This window comes from Cnephaeus nilssonii (assembly GCF_951640355.1).
Source record: "Cnephaeus nilssonii genome assembly, chromosome: 6".
In the NCBI taxonomy this organism is placed as follows: Eukaryota; Metazoa; Chordata; class Mammalia; order Chiroptera; family Vespertilionidae; genus Cnephaeus; species Cnephaeus nilssonii.
In genome coordinates, this window is record NC_137077.1 from 3,319,409 (window position 1) to 3,343,373 (window position 23,965).

The 23,965-nt window shown below is 58.3% G+C and overlaps 3 protein-coding genes across 3 annotated transcripts in view; 2 read left to right on the top strand and 1 right to left on the bottom strand.

Annotated features, from left to right (window-relative positions):
• Positions 1-137: 137 nt before the first annotated feature.
• Positions 138-4,317, top strand: LOC307102018 (ribosomal protein eL22-like; the record flags this gene model as incomplete). Its single annotated transcript, XM_079775487.1, has 2 exons — positions 138-195; positions 1,218-4,317. 2 exons carry the CDS (start codon positions 138-140, stop codon positions 1,577-1,579), a joined length of 420 nt encoding a protein of 139 aa, XP_079631613.1. The 3' UTR covers positions 1,580-4,317.
• A 729-nt stretch (positions 4,318-5,046) lies between these two features.
• LOC307101732 (ribosomal RNA-processing protein 7 homolog A-like) overlaps positions 5,047-23,965 on the top strand; it is a 31,313-nt gene continuing 12,394 nt past the window's right edge. The window contains exons 1-3 of the mRNA XM_079775082.1: positions 5,047-5,143; positions 7,176-7,403; positions 8,928-9,053. Of these exons, the coding sequence (XP_079631208.1) occupies positions 7,293-7,403; positions 8,928-9,053 (237 nt within the window). The 5' untranslated portion in view covers positions 5,047-5,143; positions 7,176-7,292. The remainder of the gene's footprint in view (positions 5,144-7,175; positions 7,404-8,927; positions 9,054-23,965) is intronic.
• On the bottom strand, positions 11,046-23,738 carry LOC307101727 (serine hydrolase-like protein). Its single transcript, XM_079775073.1, has 11 exons — positions 23,537-23,738; positions 23,322-23,435; positions 22,991-23,032; positions 22,371-22,390; positions 21,893-21,967; positions 20,301-20,413; positions 19,657-19,733; positions 16,230-16,264; positions 14,119-14,201; positions 12,684-12,780; positions 11,046-11,931 (listed from the first exon to the last, which is right to left on the bottom strand). The coding sequence occupies exons 1-11, from the start codon at positions 23,697-23,699 to the stop codon at positions 11,812-11,814; spliced, it is 939 nt and encodes a 312-aa protein (XP_079631199.1). The 5' UTR covers positions 23,700-23,738; the 3' UTR covers positions 11,046-11,811.

The following is a 23,965-nucleotide window of genomic DNA, read 5'->3' on the forward strand; positions in this document are numbered from 1 at the left end:
AGGCTTGAGCCGGGCGGCTGGAGAGCCCGGGATTGCCAACGGCCTCCAAAATTCCGGGCTCCGTCCAGGCCGCGTCACAGGAGTGAAGGCCCTGCTTGGCCCGTGGGTGATGGGACCCCGGTCCCTGGGCTGTGCCCATGGCCGCCGACCCCGCGGGGAACGTGGAGCGGCAGCTGGGGAAGCAGCCGCCGGGATGTGGGCAACCCCTGGACCTCATGGGCCTGCACCTTAGGGCTGAGTGTGGGGTGACTTTTGTTTAAGGTCCACCGGGGCTGCACCGCGTTCCCGCCGCGGTCTGGGCCCTGGGCAGTCAGGCAAGAACCAGCCTTAATATTGGTTGTCGGGCTGAACGGAGGAAGGTACACAATGAGGGCTGGAGGACTCCTCCCCCATGGGAAGGGTTACAGACAAGGAATGACTTGAGCCTGAGAAGGATCTGGAGCAGGGGCTCCCAACCTCCTTTTGGCCACGCCCCACCTAAGCATCTCTAAAATCCTGATGCCTCCTATTATTCAAAAAGTGACTCCTATGCTCGTGGAGGAAGCCTGAAGGGCCCTTAACTTGGTCTAAACAGGCTTCCATAGAACATGGCATCCACGAAAGAGAAAAATAAAAGAACGAAAGGACAGGTGACATACTGAGGAAGAAATCATAAATGTGTGCAGCTGAGGGCAGGGGAGAGAGCTGTGCATGAATTCTCCCTGGGGGTGGTGCAGGGCCAGATCCCGAACACAGGACAGGCGGCTGGGAGGTTGTGCCAGGGGAGCCAGAATGTAGGGAAGGGGCTGCGTGTGGGGCTAAGGAGTTTGGACTTTATTTTGAGGGGATGGTCTGGGGAGACTTGGCAAGGCCATTTCTTTGAGGGGTTCATGCACAGTGGTGCCCATTAGTTCCAGAAATGTTTTGAGTATCACAGGCCCTGGGGTGACAGAAGCAATGGGGTGACTCCTGTGAAAAGGCTCTCTCTTCTGCTGCCCTGGGGACCCACTGCCGCATCTTCATGGATCACATTTATACCTGGCAGCAGGCTCCAGCCTGACCTCTGGGTGGGGGCCTCTGGGCGGGGGCCTCTGGGCGGGGCCTGGAGGCAGGCCAAGGGGGGCCAGGTAGCACTTTTTTTTTTTTTTTTTTTTAGCAGAGCTCAGTAAATTTATTAAAGCAATAGTGTGCACTTAAGAAGTGAGAGCAGTCTGATCGCACGGACTGCCTGCAAGAAGGCGCCGAAGTCAAGAAGCCTAAGAGGACAATCTCGAAGTTTGGTTTGGACCTTACTCATCCAGTAGAAAATGGCATTTTTGACGCTGCAAATTTTGAACAGTTTCTACGGGAGAAGGTTAAAGTCAATGGGAAAACTGGAAATCTTGGGAATGTTGTTCACATTGAACGCTTCAAGAATAAAATCACAGTTGTTTCTGAGAAACAATTCTCTAAAAGATATTTGAAATACCTTACCAAGAAATACCTCAAGAAGAATAGTCTTCATGATTGGCTTCGCGTGGTTGCATCTGACAAGGAGACGTATGAACTTCGTTACTTCCAGATTAGTCAAGATGAAGATGGGTCTGAATCTGAGGACTAGGTGAAGGCACCTTATATAGGCCTTTGCTTACTAATAAAACATAGGAAGTATACCAAGAGAAACATTTAGAAATGGATTTTTAGTTTATCAGTGAATAAAAAATGTAACACTCAAAAAAAAAAAAAAAAGAAGTGAGAGCAACCCACTGGTTTAACTCAGTGGATAGAGCCTGCGGACTGAAAGGCCTTGGGTTCGATTCAGGTCAAGGGCATATGCCCGGGGTTGCGGGCTTGATTCCCAGTAGGGGGCGTGCAGGAGGCAGCTGATCAATGATTCTCTCTCTCTCCCTCTGTGAAATCAATAAAAATATATTAAAAAAGAAGTGAGGACACGCGAGCTTGGAGAATGAGCTGTGCCGATGCCGTCCACATGGGGGATTGTTATTAAATGTGGGAAGTGTGGGGACAAGGTGGTCCTCAGGGTCTCTGCCAATGTGGCTGGTTCTCGTGCTTCCTCACCAGGTAGCAGTTTTTTGTCCTCTCAGTTACAGAACAGTGGGAGGGGGAAGTGGGGAAACAGGTGCTCAGTGAAGGTCACATCGGTGATTTTCCAGTCAAGGTGGAAAAGGGGAGGGGTAGAGCTTGAGGCTTTTGTTCCCCATTTTACCTTTCTTGCCTCATAAACCCTCCCGGAGAGATTTTGATCCCATAATCATATGGGAAGATGAAGGGTTGTGGTCTGTAGTTGCTTCAGGCTGAGATTAGGTGTAGACCCTGCCTAAACTGGAATAAAAAAGCTCTTCCTGCCTGATCTAAGGGCCTGAGCTCTATATCCTCCGGATGTTGAGGTATGGGCTGGAATATTTGGAATGTCATCGTCTTTACATGAAACTGTTGTAACCTGGAAGATAGAAACTTAACAAGAAGATTAAAAAGGCATGGAGCAAATAATAAAAGTAGGAGAATAGTTATTAATGGACCAAGGAATGCAACCAAAGCCGGACTCCTGAGGCACGTGCTGGTGCAAAAGGAAAGAGGTTTTATTCTGGAGGAGAAACCAAGATGGCGGCATAGGTAAACACCTAAACTGCTGCCTCGCACAACAATTTCAAAACTACAACTAAAAGACAAAACGGACATCGTGCAGAACCACAGGAAGTCTGGGTGAATGGAAATTCTACAACTAGAAGGAAAGAGAAAAGCACACTGAGACTCAGAGGAGCTGCAGGAGGCAGAGGTACTGAGAAATGCATGTGGAGAAGATTGGCAACTGAGTGTGTGGCTGGCTTTCTCAAGCGAGAGGAAGACAAAAGCTCCCGACTGTGCTGAACTCCAGTTCCGGGCGAGACTCTGGGGACCCAGACTTATTCGGGGAGAAACTGGACTGTCTGGCATTGGGCGGAACTCGAGGGCAGCTTTCTCTCAGAGGTGCTTGCAGCGATTACCACGGGACACTGAGACCCAAGGGCCTCTTAGGGCAGGGCTGACGGGAAGCCAATGCTGTCTGTTCTACCCTCAGACCCCGCCCCATCCAAGCTGAGCACAGAGGCTTTTGCAAGTCTTTTGCAAACATACGGGTGTCTCCAGCACAGAAGTTCTCCCAGCGTAGACACAGCTGATCCTCACAGCCAATTGGCCTGGAGGTCAATTCCTCCCAGGGATACCAACAACAATCAAGGCTTAACTACAACAAGACTGTGCACACAGCCCACAAAGGGGAGCACCAAGAGTGTCCACCTCAGGTAACTGGGGAGGCTGAGCCACTGGGCCCTATAGGACACCTAGTACACAAAGCTACCCTACCAACTCAGGGAAGCAGCCAAAATGAGGAGACAAAGAAACAGGTCACAAATGAAAGAAATGAAGGAAAGCAAATGACTGGATAGAGTTCAAAACCATGGTTATAAGGTTTTTCAAGAATTTTCTAGAAAACGCCGATAAATTTAGCGAGACCCTCGAGGATATGAAAAAGGACCAACTAGAAATTAAGCATACACTGACTGAAATAAAAAATATTATACAGAGATCTAACAGCAGACTAGAGGATCGCAAGAATCAAGTCAAAGATTTGAAATACAAAGAAGCAAAAAACACTCAACCGGAAAAGCAAAAAGAAAAAAGAATCCAAAAATATGAAGACAGTGTAAGGAGCCTCTGGGACAACTTTAAGCATACCAACATCAGAATTATGGGGGTGCCAGAAGAAGAGAGAGAGCAAGATACTGAAATCCTATTTGAAGAAATAATGACTGAAAACTTCCCCCACCTGGTCAAAGAAATAGACTTACAAGTCCAGGAAGCACACAGAACCCCAAACAAAAGGAATCCAAAGAGAACCACACCAAGACACTCATAATTAAATGCCAAGAGCAAAAGACAAAGAGAGAATATGAAAAGCAGCAAGAGAAAAACAGTTAGTTAACTACAAGGGAGCACCCATACGACTGTCAGCTGATTTCTCAACAGAAACTATGCAGGCCAGAAGGGAGTGGCAAGAAATATTCAAAGTGATGAATAGCAAGAACCTACAACCAAGATTACTCTACCCAGCAAAGTTATCATTCAGAATTGAAGGTCAGATAAAGAGCTTCACAGATAAGAAAAAGCTAAAGGAGTTCATCACCACCAAACCAGTATTATATGAAATGCTGAAAGGTATTCTTTAAGAAGAGGAGGAAGAAGAAAAAGGTAAAGATAAAAATTATGAACAACAAATATATATCTATCAACAAGTCAATCTAAAAATCAAGTAATAAAAAAAATCTGATGAGCAGAATAAACTGGTGAATATAATGGAATCAGGGGCATAGAAAGGGAGTGGACTGACAATTCTCGGCGGGGAAAGGGGTGTGGGGGGTGCGGGAAGAGACTGGACAAAAATTGTACACCTATGGATGAGACAGTATGGGGGGCGGGGGGGGTAAGGGCAGAGGGGTGGGAACCGGGTGGAGGGGAGCTATGGGAGAAAAAAGAGGAACAATTGTAATAATCTGAACAATAAAAATTTATTAAATAAAAAAAAAAAAGAAAGAGGTTTTATTCTGGAGCTACACAACAATAGCGGATTCCCTGGCCAAGACCAATCTCTCTTCCTGCTCAAGCCTGCCATTCTTTTTTTTTTTTTTAATATGTTTGTATTGATTTTTTACAGAGAAGAAGAGAGAGGGATAGAGAGCTAGAAACATCGATGAGAGAGAAACATCAATCAGCTGCCTCCTGCACACCCCCCACTGGGGATGTGCCCACAACCGAGGTACATGCCCTTGACCGGGATCGAACCTGGGACCCTTCAGTCCGCAGGCCGACGCTCTATCCACTGAGCCACACCGGTCAGGGCTCCTGTTTCTTTATTCTCTCTATTGCTCTGGATTTATCGGGGTGGCATGGCCAGCACCATCACACAGGCTCCGGGAGAGCCGTCCAGAACACAGCCTGTGCACATCGTGTGGGGCGTCCACCACCCCAAAGCTCCTGCTTCTGGTCTCCAGCCATTCCCGCCGCTGACACTGCGCCCCGCCCCCTTCCAGAGTCTGGAAAAGTCTCCAGCCGGAGGCGGCGGCCGCTCCGAGGCTCGGACGGGCTCCGGAGGGACGTCCCTAGCCCCCAGGCCGCGCTGCGGACCGAGGTGAGCGCTTCCTCCGCCCGCAGCCGGGCCGGGAGGGGTCGGGGCGGGGCGGGGCAGGAAACGCTGCCCACGGGCGGAGGTTCCATTCGATCCCACTCGATCCTCCCGCCCCTCCCTTCGGAGGGATCCCTGGCGGTGATGCTGCCAGGTGCGCACGGGGGCGCGGGGAAGGCGGGGTGCGCGCGGGTACTGGGCGGGGAGGGGGGGCAGCGGGAGATCCCGCACGCGCTTGGGGGCCGCGGTGGGGGTGCGGGGTGCGAGTGGGGGCGGGGCGAGAGCATCGGCCCCGGGAGAAGCTGTGTGTGCGCGTCCTCACGTGTGTTTGTAGGCGGCCTCGTGTGTGTGTGTGTGTGTGTGTGTGTGTGTGTGTGTGTGTGGCGTCCTCACTGCGCCCCAACCCCGGTCCCTCCTTCTGAGCCCCTGCGGGGGCGTCTCCGTCCTGGGCGAGGCACGTGCGACTTGTTTAGCGGAAGAGCTTCCCCGCGGGAGCCCGGCGGGCGGGTCTGTGGGAGGCTTTGGGGCGGGGGAGGAAGGCCCGCCCTCCGCAGACCCCGAGTTCGGCCTCCGTGAGCGGCCGGGGCGAGGGTGGGGCGGCGCCGCGGAGTGTGAAGTGAACGCGGGCAAGAGGGACGGGCGCGGCGAGGGGCGCCCGGGATGGCCAGCGGGCGGCGCCGCCCCAAGCCGGGCCGCGGACCTGGGGCGCAGGCGGCCCCGGGGAGACGGGAGCGCCCCCTGTCGGCGCCTCGCCTGGCTGCAGCCCGGAGCCTGGCCCGCGCCACCAGAGCATCTTCCAAGGCGCGCTGCCCTTTGCCCTGAGGCTGCTACTGGTTTGAATGAAAGAGAAAGGGACCGGACCCCCCCCCCCCCCCCGCCCCTTCCCCTTGGGTGAGAAAATGGAGAGAAATGCACAGACACTCCGGCGGAGGTCTCCAAACGTTTCTGGGTCAAGGACCACTTCAGGGCCCACAGTTCTAAAGGACGTCTCTCCTCTTTCCACCTTGCAGTCTCAGGCGCTTCCCTGTCCGCAGGGTCGGAGTCTGAAGCATTTCCTGGAAACTGTACGAAGCTGCTTCCTGACCATCGGGAGGGCACCCCTAGTCCCTGACCCGGCACCGGTGTGCTCTCCCCTCACCCAGGGGGCAGCTGTTCTGTGTGTCTGAGGCTGTTTGCCATTCGTCTGTCAGCACCGCTGACTCGCCCCCTTAGCCGGAGTCCCGGCCACTTATCCTCTCTCTGCCTCAAAGCCACAGTAATGAAGACAGTGTGGTGTTAGGGTAAGGATGGACATATAGGTCAGCCCTGGCCAGGGGGCTCAGTTGGTCCGAGTGTCATCGGATCTGCCAAGGTTTCGGGTTTAATCCCGGTCAGGGCACATACAGGAATCAGCAATGAGTGCACGGATAGGTGGAACAACAAATCGATGTTTCTCTCCCTTCCTCTAAAAAGTCAATTTTAAAATTTAAAAAAGTATATAGATAGATCAATGGGATAGAATGGAGAGTCCAGAAATAATGCCTCATCTATCTGGTCATTTAATTTTCAACAAGCGTGCCAAGACAGTTCAGTGGGGGAAAGAATCATATTTTCAATAAATGGTTCAGCCCCGGCTGGTGTGATTCAGTTGGATGGGTGTCACTCGAAAAGTTGCTGGTTTGATTCCCAGTCGAGGCACATACCCAAGTTGTGGGTTCAGCCCCTGGTTGGGGCGCATGCGGAAGGCAACAGATTGATGTTTCTCTCTCATATTGAAATTTCTCTCCCTTCTCCAAAATCAATTTTTAAAAATTGAAAATGTTCATATTCCTTAAAATAAAAATAAAATATTTTAAAGACAATTGGGTATCCACAAAAAATTCTTCATCAAAATTAAAAACTGCTTTTTAAAATATATATATTTTTTATTGATTTCAGAGAGGAAGGGAGAGAGAAAAACATCATTGATGAGAGAGAGATCACATCCCGGTTGAACGACCCGTCCACGCCCTCATTTACTCGCTCATTTATCTTATTTACTGACTTCATTCTGCGCAAGGAAGCAAGTGGCCAAAGAAAGCGTGGGAACCCCACGCGGCGCCGTTGTCATGGAAACACGCAGCTCCCAACTCCCAACTACAACTCCCAGCGCCCCGCGCGGTTTCCGGCCGGCAAGATGGTGGCGCGCCAGAGGAAGCTTGGGGCGCGGGACCCTGAAGAGGGGATTCCGAGGCCCCCGGGCTACTCAGGTGGGGGGCTGCGGGACAGGAAAGCAGCCGCGGGACAGGTGAGGGGCCGCGGGACGGGCGGGTGGCGGCGGGACGGGCGGGGGGCCGCGGGACAGTGGGGGGCCGCGGGACAGGCGGGGGGCCGCGGGACAGTGGGGGGCCGCGGGACGGGCGTGGGGCGGCGGGACAGCCAGGCTTCGCCCAGACGCGGCTCGGGTTCGGCGGTGCCCGGCGGGTCGTGAGGCCCACGGGGCTCCTCGCACAGACTCTCCTGGGACGAGCCGCTGTGGCCGGCGCCTCCCTGGGTGAACCCGCCTCTGTCCCCGCTCCCCCTCGGGCGTGTCCCACACCTTCCCCCTCGGGGAGCACGTCTAGCCTCTTCCCTCTGCAGTTCCTAGTCGCCCGTCAGCTCTCTCCTGGGCGGGTCTGTGCCCCAAACCCCTCCCTTTCGGCAGCCACCAGTCTGTCCTCTGCATCTATGTCTGTTTTTCTCTTAGTTTTTAAGATATTTTTATTGATTTTTAGAGAGAGGGGAAGGGAAAGAGAGAAACATTGACGCGCTGTTTCTTGCACGCTCCCTCCGGGGATCAGCCCGCAGCCCGCAACCCCCGCACGTGCCCTTCAATGGGAGTCGGACCCGCAACCTCCCGGTGTAAGGGAGGAAGCCCAACCAACTGAGCCAAACCAGCCGGCTAAGGGGCTAAAGTCAGACTTTGCTTCACACTCTTACCTCTAGTCGTCTCCCCACCCCCCCAATACCCCCCCTCCCCCCAATCTCTCCAGTGGCTAAAGTTAGGCCTAAAGTAAAACCCAAACTTGTTACCATTGGCCCCGTGGCCCCACGTGTTGTGCTGCGCAGACGGTATTTCAGCTCCCGCTTTCTGTGCCGCCGAGGCCCCAGCTCTTTACACCCCGGGGATTCTGCACTGGCTGTGGCCCTTCTCCCAGTCCCCAGCAGCTGAGCCCTGACTGCTGCCGCCGCTCTGTGTCCTTCCCGTCCGCAGAGAAGCCTTCAGGACGGTTCCCACGGCCGCTGCCACCGCCACCCTGTGCTGCCTCCCGTTTCTTTCCTATGGGCTGCAGCCTCGGTTTCTGCTTGTTCGCTGTCTCCCCCGCCCCCGGGAGCTGCTGCGTGCAGGGCTGCAGCTGTTCCCCCCCCCCCCCTCGTGCTCCGAAGAAGGTGGTGGGAGGACAGAGAACAGTCCCTGATTTTGAGAGAACTAAAAGGTGCGGGAATATGAGCGATTATCCAGATAACCCTCTACAAGTACAGAGGTAGGGCCTTAGGAGAGATTGTGAGGGCGCAGAGCAGGGGGGTCTCACCTGGCAGGTAGGGCTCCTCCCAGGAAGTGAAGTGAACAGGTGGAGAGGAGAGGGTTGCTCTTTCCGGTAAAGGGTACAGGCATGTGAGGCCCTGGCGAATTGGAGGAACAGAGGATTTTAACCTCCATGCTGAGGCCGTGGCTTGCCCAGGCCCTCCCTCGTGTCCCCGGCTGGGGCACAGACGTGGGACCCCGGATCTCCAGGGGGGAGGAGGCTCCTGGAAGGGCCTGCACCCTCACACTGTGCTCCCTCCGCCTCAGGAGTGCCTGGCCCGCCTCCTCTCCCCCTGTGGCCCCGTCCAGTCCGTGGAATTGCAGGGGAAGCCCGAGCTCACCGAGAGCCCCAAGGAGCCAAAGTCGAAGTTTTTTCACCCCAAGCCTGTTCCGGTGAGCCTCCATTCCCGGGGTCTGCAGCATGAGGGGAAGGGACAGTGTCCCCTGAGGGGACGGTGAAGCTGGGTGGCAGTGGGCCCTATGGCTCTCAGCCAGACATGTGGTCCAGGAGGGCTGGCAGGTACACCGCTGCACTCGGTACCCCAGACTTGCCACTTCCTTTAGCTTCCTGCTGCCTCTTTCCAGGGTCCTGAAAGCTCAGGGTCCATGTGTGCGCCCGGCCTGAGGGCCTCCCTGAGCCCACTGTCATTTCCCTGTGGCCTGGGGCCCACGCCCTGCTGCAGTGGAATTGGAACTAGTACGCGCCCTGTGTGTCCGTCCATTCCTGGTCCGTGGTCAGCACGCTGTTCCCCGTCCCTCCCATAACGGAAGAACGGCCTGGTGGGAACGGGCACAGTGGGTAACTAGGGCACAGTGGGTAACTAGGGCACAGTGGGTAACTAGGGGCACAGTGGGTAACTAGGGCACAGTGGGTAACTAGGGCACAGTGGGTAACTAGGGCACAGAGGGTAACTAGGGCACAGTGGGTAACTAGGGCACAGTGGGTAACTAGGGCACAGTGGGTAACTAGGGCACAGAGGGTAACTAGGGCACAGTGGGTAACTAGGGCACAGTGGGTAACTAGGGCACAGAGGGTAACTAGGGCACAGTGGGTAACTAGGGCACAGTGGGTAACTAGGGCACAGTGGGTAACTAGGGCACAGTGGGTAACTAGGGCACAGAGGGTAACTAGGGCACAGTGGGTAACTAGGGCACACAGAGGGTAACTGGGGCACAGTGGGTAACTAGGGCACAGTGGGTAACTAGGGCACAGTGGGTAACTAGGGCACAGTGGGTAACTAGGGCACAGTGGGTAACTAGGGCACACAGAGGGTAACTGGGGGCACAGTGGGTTCCTGGGAGCTCAGGTGGGTAACCAGGGGCACGGGGTAACTGGGGGCACGGTGGATTACTAGGGGCATGGTGCGTAACTAGGGACACATGTGGGTAACTAAGGGCTCAGGTGGGTAACTAGGGGCACAGGTGGGTAACTAGGGGCTCAGGCGGGTAACTAGGTGTTACACAGTGGGTAACTAGGGGCTGAGGTGGGTAACTAGGGGCACAGTGGGTAACTAGGTGCTGAGGTGGGTAACTAGGGCACAGTGGGTTCCTGGGAGCTCAGGTGGGTAACTGGGGGCACAGGTGGGTAACTAGGGGCACAGGTGGGTAACTAGGGACACAGTGGGTTACTGGGGGCACAGGTGTGTAACCGAGGGCTCAGGTGGGTAACGGGGCACAGGGGGTAACTTGGGGCATGGGGGATTACTACGGCATGGTGCGTAACTAGGGGCTAAGGTGGGTAAAAGGGGCACAAGTGGGTAACTAGGAGTTACACAGTGGGTAACTAGGGGCACAGTAGGTAACTAGGGGCTCAGGTGGTAACTAGGGGCACAGGCGCGTAACTAGGGGCTCAGGTAGGTAACTAGGGGAAAGTGGGGTCACAGGCGGTAACTGAGGGCTCAGGCGGGTAACTGGGGGCACAAGCGGTAACTGGGGGCTCAGGCGGGTAACTGGGGGCACAAGCGGTAACTGGGGGCTCAGGCGGGTAACTGGGGGCACAAGCGGTAACTGGGGGCTCAGGCGGGTAACTGGGGGCACAGGCGGGTAACTGTGCCTGTGGGCAAGGCCTGTGGCCAAAGGCTTCCCAACAGGCTTTGTGTTTGGGATCCCAGCCAGGCCGCACCTGTGTGCTGGTCCCACTCTGCTCCCTAGAGGTCGCTGTGGGGTCCTCTGGGTTACTTAGGGCTGCAGAGGCACCTGGGGTGTGGGACCCAGAGCCAGAGCCCTGAGCAGTTGTGCTGGGGCCAGACTGCAGGAGGTGGGCCCCGGGTGCTGGCAGTGGTGCAGAGGCTGCTGTGGAGAGTGTGTGTGTGGCCAGGAGGGCTCATGGGGGGCAGTGGGGGGCACGTTGTCTGATGGTGGCCGTTCCCCCTCCCGCCCCAGATCTAGCGCAGCTGCGCAAGAAGTTCGAGGAGGACAAGCAGAGGATTGAGCTGATGCGGGCCCAGCGCAAATTCCGTCCCTACTGAGCCGCACGGACAGGGCGGTGGGGGTGGCCGGCGAGGACACGACGGCCTGGAGCTTCCAGAGTGCCCAGGCCCGGAAGCTGCCCCGTCAGACAGCTCCGAGAGTCAGCCCACAGGCGGCGGGCAAAGGACAGTGCCACCCTCAGTCCTGGTCTTCAGCAGCCCCGAGCACGGAACTGGGAGCCTGCCCAGCATGAGCACTTGGCTCTCAGGAGCCACCGGCCCAGGAAGTGGTTCCTTCCGCTCCTGTCTCCCAGACTGTCTGGATCTTCCGCCAAAAGCTAAGTGTGCGCCATGTTCTCCCCTTACCCCTCAGTGGCCAAGCCCCCGCACCCGTGAAAGCCTCAGAGGCAGCGAGAGAGAAAGAACAATTTATTCACCCAGGCGGGCACAGGAACGGCTGCGAGAGCTGCTGGCGGCAGGCCGGGCGGCCTATCCAGCCCTTCCCGCACTCCCCGCTCACTGCCCGTTTCCAGCCACACACACACAGCCCGAATCCAGACACGGTCTCCCCTTTGAGCTCACAAATGTTGGAGACAATCTCACCCCACACCTCTGCTCTGCCAGCTCATGCTGCCCAATACCAGTGAGGCCTGGCCCCAACGTGCTGGCCTGGCTGGGCCCCAGGAGCTGGGCGTCCGGCGGAGAGTGGTGAGCACAAGGTCTCAGTGGCCCCAGGCCCAGGGCTACAGCCGGGCTGGGATCCTGGTCCCGCTCTGTAAGAAGGAGCCAACGACACCGGCCACGTGGTCGGGTTGGTTCATGTGGACGTAGTGGTTGCCTGGAACCTCCACATACTGGAACCGCTGGGGAGGGAGGGGACAGCTGCTGGCTCTCAGGCCCGCCTGGGAGAAGAACCAGCAGCTTTTCCCACTCTGCTCCTGCCTGGGAGGGAGCCGCCGATGGCCACCCAGTCACCCACAGGCTTCCCGTTTCCGGGGTCGGGTGTGCATGGGGGAACGACCACCGTTTCCTGCCAGCTGCTCCCCAGGGACAGTCACAGCACAAGTCCCAGCCCTCCTGCTTGGGGGCCCACCCCCACCTGCAGCCAGCACCCAATGAGGGACGGGTCATCTGTTCCCATTTGGGACCCTAGGAAACCGGGATGGCCGCTGGCTGGGTCGGGCTTGGCCCGGTGCGTGTGAGGACAATAAAATCGGAGTCTTCCAGTAACAGTCTATTCTGTGCCACTCTACTGTGACCACAGCTGGGATGAGGCCTGGTAGCTCCCGGAGGGTCACCTGGTGGACCTGGGGCTGAGCCAGACCAGGGCCCCAGTGCAAGAAAGATGGCGTGCCCTAGCTGGCTCCTCTCAGTGGTTAGAGCATCGGCCTGTGGACGGAACAGTCCCAGGTTCAATTCCGGTCAAGGGCACACCGCAGGGTTGCAGGCTCAATCCCCAGTAGGGGGTGTGCAGGAAGCAGCCGGTCAATGATTCTCATCATTGATGCTTCCATCCCTCTCCCTTCCTCTCTGATGTCACAAGAAGAGGTAGCATGGCGGAGCGCAGAGAGCATGATGCCCCCTCTCACCCCAGCCACCCTGACCCCACACCTACCTCTCCTAGGGCAGATTTCAGCGTGTCAGTCATGAAAAGCATGGGCCCCTTGTCAGCTTCATACTCTCTCCTCACGTGAAAAAATCCTTCGGTTGCTCTGGAAAGCAAGAAACCAGGGTTCATCTCAGGTCCGCTTCCAGCAGTGCCCTGCACCCTGGCCTGGGCTACCCTCCCCCTGTCCACAGCTGGGTCCCATTGAGTTCAAGTTTAAGTCAAGATTCAGGCACTCAGTACCCAGCCGCACTTGAAGTCCCAGTTTGCCCGTGTTCATAGCCAGTGAATGTACAGCCAGTGAACGGCTTGAGTCTGTACTTTTTCTTTTTTTAAAATTTTTAGTGATTTTTAGAGAGAGAGCAATATCAATTAGCTGCCTCCTGCATGCTCCCTACTGGGGATCCATCCCTGGGCATGTGCCCTGACGGGGAAGCAAACTGCAAACATTGGAACATGGGTTGATGCTCAAGCACTGAACTACACTGGCCGGGCTTTCTTTAAAAAAAAAGAAAAAAAAAGCTTTACTGAGTTAATTTCACCCAATTTAAGTGCATAATCCCATGGTTTTAAATATCTTCAGATGTGCATCCACCAGTAGGGAATTTTAGAGCATTTTCATCACCTCAAAAAAACCCAACCTGTGTCCTCTCCCACAGACAACTGCAGGGCTAGCTGACGGTCTGCCCCGTTTCCCTCCCTGGGCTGCGGGGAAGGCAGGCCCAGTGCTTTCAGGGTCCCTCTGTGCTCTGGCACGTGTCAGTGCCTCCTTCCTTTTAGGGCGGACACAGCCCGCGGTCCTTGTGGTGATGAGGAATCTCTGCACCATCGTGCACCAGTGTGGGCCTCCCTGGGGCCTGCACCTGGAGTGGGACTGCCCAGCCAGAGGGCCCTGTGGTAACTGCTTGAGAGACGCCAGACTGTGTGCCACCGTGGCCCCACCCCTGGACAGCCCCATCGCTCTGAGGGCTGGGGCTCTGGCCATCCTGCTGACCACACTGGCTCAGGTGAGAGGAGTCACCTGGCGGGTGTGCAGGGTGTGGCTGTGCGTGTCTGAGTGCGTGCTTTCTAGACCCTGTGCTCGGCACCAGAGACAGGTGTCCCTGGGTCACAGATCCTGCCTTGGGCGTGGCCGGTGCCGGACTGCAGTGTGTGGGGGGGTGGCATCTAGGCCACATTAAAGGACATTCGCTGCTGTGAGACCCTGAGGTGCGGGCGTTGGGGAGAAAGGCAGGCAGGAGCGGCAGCAGAGGCCTGGGAAAGGGAGGGGCCCAGGTGGCTACAGGGTTGGGGTGCCCTCCACAGTCGCCTGTTGGAAGGCCTTCCTGCCAGGCACCAGCTGCCGAGGGCTTCCCCAGCCTGTGGCCGTGGGGGGGCGGGACCTCACTCCTGGGAGACCTGCAGGTTCCCGTGCTCACAGCGCGGCTGCTGGGTTCAGACTTACTTGACGAGTAGGACGTGGGCCTGCAGGTTCTTGATGGCGTGCACACACAGCTCCTTGCTGATGAAATCGAAGGTGTGCTCTGGCTGCAGAGACAGGAACCACAGTGAGTCATTTCTACTCCTCACCCGAGGATATGCTTTCTGCTTTAACATACATTTTTATTGATTTCAGAGAGGATTGGAGAGAAACATCAATGATGAAAGAGGCTCATTGCTCAGCTGCCTCCCTCAGGCATGTGCCCTGACAGGGAATCAAACTCTGACCTTCTGGTTGGATTCCTGGCCGGGCTCAACCATTGAGCCACACCGGCGGTCATTAAAAAATACATATTTTTTTAATTGCTCTAGCCAGTTTGGCTCAGTGGACAGAGTGTTGGCCTAGGGACTGAACGTCCCGGGTTTGATTCTGGTCAAGGGCACAAGCCCGGGTTGCTGGCTTGATCCCCAGTATGAGGCGTGCAGGAGGCAGCCGATCAATGATTCTCATGATGTTTCTATCTCTCCCTCTGCCTTCCTCTCTGAAATCAATAAAAAGATACATTTTTAAAAACATGTTTTATTTATTTGAGAGAGAAACATCAGTGTGTGAGAGAAACACCAATGGGTTGCTTCCCATACGCACCCCAACCGGGGTTCAATTCTGCAACCTGGGTATATGCCCTGACCAGGAATCTAACAGTGACCCTTCAGTGCCTGGGACCACGCTCCGACCCACTGACCCACTGGCCAGGCACCAGGCTCTGCTGTGGGTGTGAGACCTGTCTCCTGAGGGCCCTGGGGAGCCTGGTGGGCACCTCATCCACCTTCCCCAGGACGGAGCCCAGGGCCCAACCACACCCCCTTCCCGACAGGCCTCACTGCACAGGCCGCAGGCTCTGCCCCCCTCAATCGTCCAGGCGGTTTCCCAGACTCCCAGCCGGTGTGGCCGTGCGACAGGCAGAGGACTGCCTGCTTCTGGGCCCAGATGTTCGGTCTCAGTGTGGCCCCTTCCCACTGCCTCTCCGGCCACAGGCTGCCCGCAGAGCCGCCCTGACAGCCTGGCCCTGGGCTCTGGAGCGCAGCCCACCTGCCTGCTCGGACAGTTGCCTGAGAAGTTGGCTTGAGACCCAGGGCAGAATGAGGACCCTCGATGCCCAGTCCCTGCTGGCCTCCGACTCAGCCCGGACCACCGTCTGACCCTGACGATGTCTGGGCCTGTGCTGCCCAGTCCCCCCGCCGCCGGGGCCTGTGTGCTGGGAGGGGAGCTGGTCCCCACGGGATGCGCTGCCGTGTGGCTCGCACACTGGACTGGGAGGACAAGAGGAAAGAAGTCGGCTGCCTTCACGTTTCACGTGGACTACGTGCTGAGGGGACACCTTGGACACACTGAGTTAAAAATGTTCAACGTGAGTTCACCTGTTTCCTTCACTCTTTTAACATGGCTGCTGGGGAGGCGCACTTAGGAGGCTCCCATCACACTTCCGTCGGGTGGGGCTCTAGTCTGAGCCCTCCGAGGGCACCGGGCCTCCTGTGTCCGAGCTCCGCGCGCAGCCCGACTGAGGGCATCAGGGTGTACTCGGTGGGTTAACTCACGAAGGCTCCCGCCAGGACCCACTAAGTCACTGTGTTCGTGGCGGGTCAGACACGATTCCTATGAACACGCTGGCCACAGCCCGCACACGCACTGCCCTGCTCCGCCCGCACCCTCCCAGCCATTTCCTGCTCCTCGGCCTGAGCTAAGCTTGGTGCTTCCACAGCAGGCCCATGTGCCTCCCGGTGAAGGGAGTGGCCACGCAGGGGGCATTCTCAGCCCTAAAGGAGCGCACTCTGACACGGGGTACAACACGGTGACCCTGGAGGACTGATCTCAGTGACATAAGCCAGACACAGGCCACACCCGCTGACTCCACTGACAGGACGTGGTCCCGGTGCGGGGGGGTGCGTGGCTCCGGGGAAGGATTTACATGGGGAGATGCGGAATGCTGGGGTGTGATGGTTGCCCAGCATCATGAGTTTACTTTATGCCACTGAGTGGTGTCCGTACAAATGGCTGCCGGTGGTAATACTGTGCCATGTGTATCTCACCCCCAGAGGCCGACGGAGCGGGAGGGGAGAGGAAGGCAAGGCACTCACCAAGGTGATCCTCCGGTCACTGCTCAGCACCAGGCCTGGGAGGGAAGCAGACGGTGCTGGTCAGGGGCGGGGGGGGCTCACCTCCGCTGTCCTGGGAGCCTGCCCTCTCGCCAGGGCTCACTTCTTCAGCCTGGACTGGCAGGGACCATCCCCGACTCCCCTTGGGGTTCAGCTGGGGCAGAGCTCGTCCACCACCAGGCCACAAGCCATGTGGCCACCCCGGTGCCTCCCCGGCCACCTCAGGGGGTAGCGCATAAGGATGGACGTAGGAACAACTCCCTCCTGGCCCCAGAGTCTCCGAGAACGTTAAGTGACCCTGCGGGTCTTCAATCACCATGAAGTACCCCACAGTGAACAATCACACCGCCCCTCGTCCAAGAGAAATCGAGCAAAAAGGACGGTTGGAGGGGTCAAAAGGTTGGCGAGTGATCCCGGCTCCAGGCCGAGCCTGGGTTCCGGGCCGAAATCCCGCAGGTGGACAGATCGGCCTCACCAGGCAGGACGGATGCCACGCTGAGCCGCACCTGGCAATGTCCCCGGGAGCAATGGCTGCAGGGAGGGCTGGGTAGGGTAGCTCAGCTGGTTAGAGGTGGTCCGGTTTCGCCAAGTGTGCGGGTTTGATCCCCGCTCGGGGCACATACAAGGACCAACCAATGAATGCGTAAGTGGAACAACAAATCAATGTTTGTCTCCTTTCCCCTCGATCTAAAATTAATTTTTAAAAAACTAAAAAATCAATCCACCCATCAATAAATCCGTCCATCAATACCCACCACGTTGTAGAACTTCCTTTGGTGGTTTGGAAAAGGAAAACAAACTGTTAACTCTCTGACAAAAGTGCGAGGAGCAGCTTTTGTCCTGCTATGTGGTCTGAGCCCAGTTCCTGACACAGCCCCGCCCTGGAGTTTCCTGAGAGACAGGATGGGAGGGGTCGCCTGAAAGATGAATCCGTGCTCCAGGGAGTGGGGAGGGCTGGGGATCGAGTTAATCAGTCAGGCCTGTGGGATGAAACCTCCATACAGGCCCTTGGAGCACAGCACCTGACCTGAGAGGCAGGCTGGGGAGCAGTGGAGGTGCGGGGAGGAGGCAGGCCTGCAAGCCCCAGCCCTGACCTGCGCAGCTGCCCTGTGACTGGGCCTGCGCTGTGTCCTTCACAGTGAACCAGGGTGAGCAAACGTTTTCCTGAGCTCTGAGCCATTCGAGGAAATTACTGAACCTGATGGTGTGGGAACGCCAGTTCTAGCCAGTTGGTCAGAGGACAGGCGACAGCCTCATGTGGGCATCTGAGATGGGAAGGAAGGCCTTGGGCCCGCCCTCTCTGGCCTCAGTTTCCTCATCTGCAAGTGAAGGGGCCCGGGGCCCTGAAGTCCCTGCTGCAGCCCTGGGCTAGGCAGGATGCAGCGTGGCTGCTGGGAGCGGAGAGGACCAGGGGCCCAGGAGTGTCGCCCCCCAGCCAGCAGGCCCCGTTAGAGGCTTCTGACTACTAAGGAGGCCCAAGTTCAAAGGTAAGAGAATAAACCTCAGATAACATTACACCCGCTCCCTCCCCTTCCTCTGCCAGGCCTGCTGAGGCCAAGGTCGCAGACTCCAGCCACAGTGCCACTCACAGGCAGCGGGCCGAGCCAGCAGCTGCTGCTCATGGGAAACGCAGAATGTTGCCAGGTCTTCCTATTTTTCAACAGAAACTGGAAATTCCATTTTTACCACAACCTTTCTGTTTTATATACGAACAACCTGTTCAAAATCCCCTCCAGGCCAAATTTTGGGGTTCAAACTACACAAGCGAAGCCAATCCGGCCCGCAACCCCAGGGCCACGCAGCCTGAGGGCTGGCGCTGCAGTCATTAGGGAACCAGAGCTGGGTTCTCCCGTTCAAGCCAATACCTCCAGCTGTTCCCACGGGCCTAGGCCATCAGAGGCAGAAGGCAAATTAGAGGGTAGCCAGGGACCCGCCCTCCCCTCTGCTCACAGCCCCCTGGTTCTCCCACAGGCCTGTGCGGCACCTCTCCTCAGGGGCCACCTCCCTCCCGGATGTCCTGTGAGCACGCCCTGACCTGCACCACTCTGCTCTGCTCAGAAGTCACCTTCTCCAGGAGGCCAACCCAGCCCCTCTGCCTGCAGGTCACACTGCAAGCGCCCCAGCCCCTGTGCCTCCCCGCGGCCACCAAGTTCTGCGTCCGGCTAGCTCTGGCCTCACAGAGGGAGAGTGCGCACAGCCAAGGGCCCCAGACAGCTAGGAGAGAGGCGTCCTCAGAGTCTGTCACAGCCCTGCCAGCACTTGACCTTGGGTCTCTGGCCTCCAGAACTGAGAGGTAAGCCACCCAGTCTGTGGAATTGGTAACGGCAGCCCTAGGCAGCGAACACAGAGTTCAGAGGTCAGGCCCAGTGATGGAGCTATCCCAGTCCCCTGCACTGCTCCAGGATTGGGGGCTCTCAGGGTCTCTGGACTCGGGGGGGGGGGTACCTCCCCCAATGTCACCACCCCGTGCCCGTGGCATCTGGGAACCCGCACGGTCTTCTTTTAGGTTAACCCGGGGCCCAAAGGGCCAAGGCCACTGCAGAGGGGCTGGTCCCAAACCCCGATCCAGCAACTGCCACTCCCCCCCTCCTCTCCCACCCCCGTCACCCGGGTCAGCGTCTGTGCTCATCACTGCACGTGACCCTGGCCTGGCCTAATCGGTTCCCTGCGTCCTGATTAGCCCCCTTCTGCTCCAGGGCCCCCCCAGGCCTTGCATCTGTGTGCACATCCGGGAGCCCGGCCCAGGCCCTCCGCCCTCGACTCCCCTTTCCATGAGGATCTGAGGGAGGGCCAGGCAGAGGCTCAAATGGCAACTGGTCACCCCCCACAACAGGCCAGACTGGCAGCGAGGGAAACAGTGCCGGGTCCTGGCCAGTCCGTTTGACCTCTGGTTTCTGCCATTTCTGGAAAGCAATAGGAGGAACAGGCCTCTGGCTTCTCTTGAGCAACTGAAAATGCTGGCCAGACCAGGCCCGCCTTCCTCCCATGAGAACAACGGGCTGGGCCAGTTCACAGCCCCACCGCCCCATCTGCTCTCTGCCAGCAGCCGATGAACTCCGCAACTTGCCCAGGGCCCACGGCGTTGGGTTCGTGCCACTCAGTACTTGGTAAGCCGGAGTCACAGTCAGCTGGCACGGACACCCGCACAGCTTTTGGTCCCCAGACGCCTGCCCCTGCCCCCAAGGAGCGGCCTCGGGGCGTGCAGCACTGTCTCACGGCACAAGTCACGGGGCCTTCCCCAGCCTCAGTTTCTCCTGCTCCAAACAGGCTGAGCAGAGGGCCGTGGAGGATTAACTGAGATCCTACTCGCAGAGCACACAGGGTCACGCCTGGCCCAAGACAGGCTTAGTTATATGGCTCCTCGCCAAGAGCAGTGCCCATGAGCGGCCTTGGGCGGGGAGCACCTTACCTGTGGGCACCTGGGTGGCTCCCCGCTGCAGCAGCAGCTTCCCGCACTCCTCGCCCACATGTCTGTTATTCAGGAACCTGGGGAGACGGAGGGTGCTGGGTGCCTTGGGTCAGGAGGAGCTGATGGGAAGGAGAGAGGGCAGGGAAAGGGAGGCCACCCCGCAAGGCCGCAGGCGGGTGGAGGGCATGTTCACATCCATGGGGGTGGGGTGTTCCCATTCCTCAGACACCAAATATTCACGGAGCCCTGCCGCCCAGGCACGGACAGGTGCTGGAGGCACAGATGTGGCAGCCGTGCAGGCGCAGGGTCAGGACAGGCTGCCAGAGGCAGTGCCATCTGGCTGAGGCCCAGAGGAGGAGGCCAGTGAGCCAGGTGCCCGGCAGGTCTGGGGAGGGCGCAGGGGGACAAAGGTGATGAAGGAGAGAGCGTGCAAGGGGAGAGCGGGGCGGCGCTGCACAGGGAGGATGAGAGGCAGACGCAGTGGCAATGGTGCCAGGAGCCTGAGGCCCCGGTGGGCACAGAGAGACGCAAGCTTGGTGTGGACTTGGCACCGAAGCTCCTTCCTCCGGCCGCGTGATTGGCTCCCTCATGTCCTCCCACCGTCTCCCCCAGCCCGTCTCCCCCATGGCCCCCACGGCACCCACCTCTGCAGCATCTCCTCCGGGCTGAGCACGCGTGAGGGCCCCTTGGCGGCCTGCTCCAGCAGCAGCGTGTGTTCCAGTACCTTCCGCTTGTAGGTCAGCAGGTTCTCTAGTTCCTAAACATCCGTGGTTCAAGGGGAGCGCCCCCCATGCAGACGAAGGGCCGCCCCTCCCCCAGCCCAGGCTCTGCCCTCAGCAGCCCCTGGGGATGCCTTCTGACCCAGTGCCGGTTTGCGCAGGATCGGGCCTGCCAGTGAGCCCTTGACCCAGAGCAGGCTGCCTGCCTGGCCACACTGGCCCAGCGGCCTGTGGTGGGGACTGCGGGGGGCTCAGCTCGGATGACAGCTGGAGGGGCAGCTTGGACAATGGAGGGAACATCTCCGGCAAAGGGCCGGAAGTCAGGAACCACCCGGTGGTGGGAATGATGCTTCAACCAGAATTCACCTGGTTAATGCCTGCTGTCACCAAATGGCTGCGGCGGCGGGGAGATGGCCACGGGGGTGGGGAGGGTGCAGCTCAGGGTGTTCCAGCTTGCCCCTGAGTGTACCCCTCTCCATCCCAGCTCCCCCTGGGAAGGGCCTGGAGAGGCAGTGGGGAGAGGGGGTAACACGCTGAGTACAGGGAGGACCAAGCGTTCACCAGGCCCGGGCACTGTGTGCGTCTCCTCAGCGGGGGAAGCAGATCAGACAGCGAGAGTGGCAGCCACCCATCTCGTGGGCCCTCAGGATGCCCCCGGGTTAGGCCGCGAGCCTTCACTGAGCACGTGCTGTGCCGGGATTGGCGTGTGGCGACAGCAAAGACACCATGGTTCCTGCCCTTACGGGGCTCAGGGTCACTTATCGGACAAGAACACTGAAGCTGACGAAGGGGCTGTGCCACAGCCGAAGAGCCAGCCCTCGGAGCAGAGCAGCGTCAGAGCTGAGGGTGTCCCCAGGCTCAGAGTCCCCTGACCATGATGCCCTCCACCGCTGTGAACGGACTGATGCTCCAGCCCCCGGGTCACACTGGCCAGGGCCCAACCTCCTCATTGTGAACAGGTGAGGAAACAGGCCCAGAGAGGGGAAGGGACTGCCCAGGGTCACACAGCAGGCATAGGGCAGGGCCAGGGCTCAGGTGCAGGGTCAGCACTGGCTGCTGTTGCTGGTGGCGGTGGGGGCGGGGTCAGCACTTTCCCCTCAGTCCACACCCAGGGCTGCTGCGTCCTGTGTGCAGGGCACACGGGCATTTGGCTGAGTGTGAGCGCAGCGGGCTGGCCCGCCGGTGTGTCCAGAGCTTCCTCGCCCACCGCTCCTGCTCTGTCCCACCCCGTGGTGTGCTGAGCGGGCAAGGTCCAGATCCCCGGCCACACCGGGCTTCCGAAGCTAATAACAAAGGTCACCGTGTTCCTTCCCCTCCCACCCCAAGCAATGTAGCCGCATAGGTCCGTTCTGTGTGTGTGTGTGTGTGTGTGTGAGAGAGAGAGAGAGAGAGAGGAGAGGCGGACTCCTCTTGTCTACCCTCTGCCACTCCCCCCCACCTCCGTGCTACCCACCAAAGGAGACAGTGCCCAGGGCCCTACCTGGGACCTGGGTCCCCTGTGACCGCCCCATTCTTACATTAGAGTCCAGAGCAAAAGGGGATGAGTCCAGCAAGATAAGTTTATCCACCATCTCGGAGAACATACAGGCAAACTACGATGCGACACAAAAAGGGAGGAATGAAGAGGAGAAGGGAGAGGGACTCATCCTTTCCCTGGTGTTTCCAGAAACATCTCTCAGGCTGGGGCAAGGCTGCTGACCGAGAGGCCAGACCAAGTCCTATCCCTCAGGGCACCTTGTCCCCTGCTCACCCCGTCTGCACCCAGCACCCAGCTCCAAACCCCGGGGGTGGCTGTGTCCTGGGTTCCTGTTTGCCCCAGTGTTTACTGCTGGGTTCTACAAAGCCAGCTGGCAGAGCGAACAAAACGCTGATCCAAAACTGGTGACCCCAAGGGGCCCTTCCGGTGCCAGGTAATTCTTCCGCCTCCTGCTCTCCCACCCCACTTGGAGGAGCACCAAGGTGGCATAGGTGATCAGGGCAAAGCCTTCTACTCACCATTCCGCCCACAGTGCCACCTAGGAGACAGAACCGCAGTGGGCCGTGCTGCCCAGCAATCACACCCGCAGACCTTCCTGCAGCTCCTCCCTCCAATGAGGCGCCTCCGTGTTTGCTGTCAAACCTGGGGCTCCCTCCCTGGGAACACGTGGCCCCTTCATCAGACCTGACCACTCAGGGCCATATTCCCTCATCCAATTGGGAGGCACCTGCCCAGCCAGCATGGCTCAGTGGTTGGGTTTTGACCTAGGAACCAGGAGGTCACGGTTCGATTCCCAGTCTGGGCACATGCCTGGGTTCGATCCCCAGTGGGGGGGCGGGCAGGAGGCTGGCGTTCAATGATTCTCTGTCATTGATGTTTCTATCTCTCCCTCTCCTTCTCTGACATCAATAAGAATATATTTTTTGAAATTGGGAGACAACTACCTAAGGGGCCATATGTGCCTCAAGGGAGTTACCTGAGCCCAAAGGCCACAGTGTCCAAAGGTCAATGTCGAATGAACCCCTTCATTTCCCTTGAAGTTCCCAGAAGTGCAGGGCAAAGGGCCCTGAGTACCAACTCCTCCCCGTCCCTCGCAGCCCACCGCAGGAGCCCAGCCGGTCCAGGCGAGTGTACTCACCAAAACTGTGGCCCATGATGGAAAAGCGATCCCATTTCAAGGCTGAAAGCACAGAGCCGGGTCTGGGGGCCCAGCCTTCCGCACCTCTGTCCCAGCACCTGGGGCGCCCCCTCAGGAGCCCAGGCTGAGGGCCGGCTGCACTGCAGGGAGGGACCCCGCGGGGGGAAGTGCGCCCCCCTGCCGGCCGCCAGCCTCCCTGTCACCCATGGATCCTGGCAGAGCTGGGGCCTGACGCAGGTCACCCCAGGCCAGCCTTGCTTCCTTCTACCACACTCACTGCCACAGTGAGAGGGTGCCCCGCTCCCCAACACACACTCTGCCCCTTACTCACCTGCCGAGACTCTGCGGATCTCACCCACGAAGTTTTGATAGTGATAGGGAAGCCCTGGGCTGTAATGGGATGAGAGCCCGTGGCCCCCGAAGTCCATGGCCACGTAGTAAAAGTCTGAGAGGGAGGGAAGAGGGGGAGAGGAGTGTGACTGGGCCTCTGCCTGCTCACCCCCCGCAGCGCTGCCCCCGCCCTGGCCTTCCTCCCGCCCAGCCCACCTCTTGGGAGGAGAGGGATGAGTCTGTCGAAGGAGTTGGCATTGTCCAGCCAGCCGTGCAGGCAGAGAACCGGGGAGCCCTTCTGAGAGCCCCAGGCTTTGGCGGCGATGTGGCCCCAGGGCACAGCCATCTTCAGCTCGGAGAACAGACCTGAAGGAGCCATCAGCTCAGTCCGGGAGCCCCACTTCTGGCCCTTGGTCTGGGCCCGGCCCCTCACCCCCATGTGATACCCAGGATTCCTGTGCTGCCCCTCGCTGGTTACAGGGAGAGACCCCGAGGTGGGCACCCGGCGGTGGGCGTGGGGATCCCCAGAGGCAGGGAAGATAAACTGGGTCACTGACTGAGGAAACCCTTGGAAGGGCTTCACCACAGAACTTTCTAGAATAGTCTGGGGGTTGGCTAGCTCTGGGCTCTGCCACTTGCTGCCTG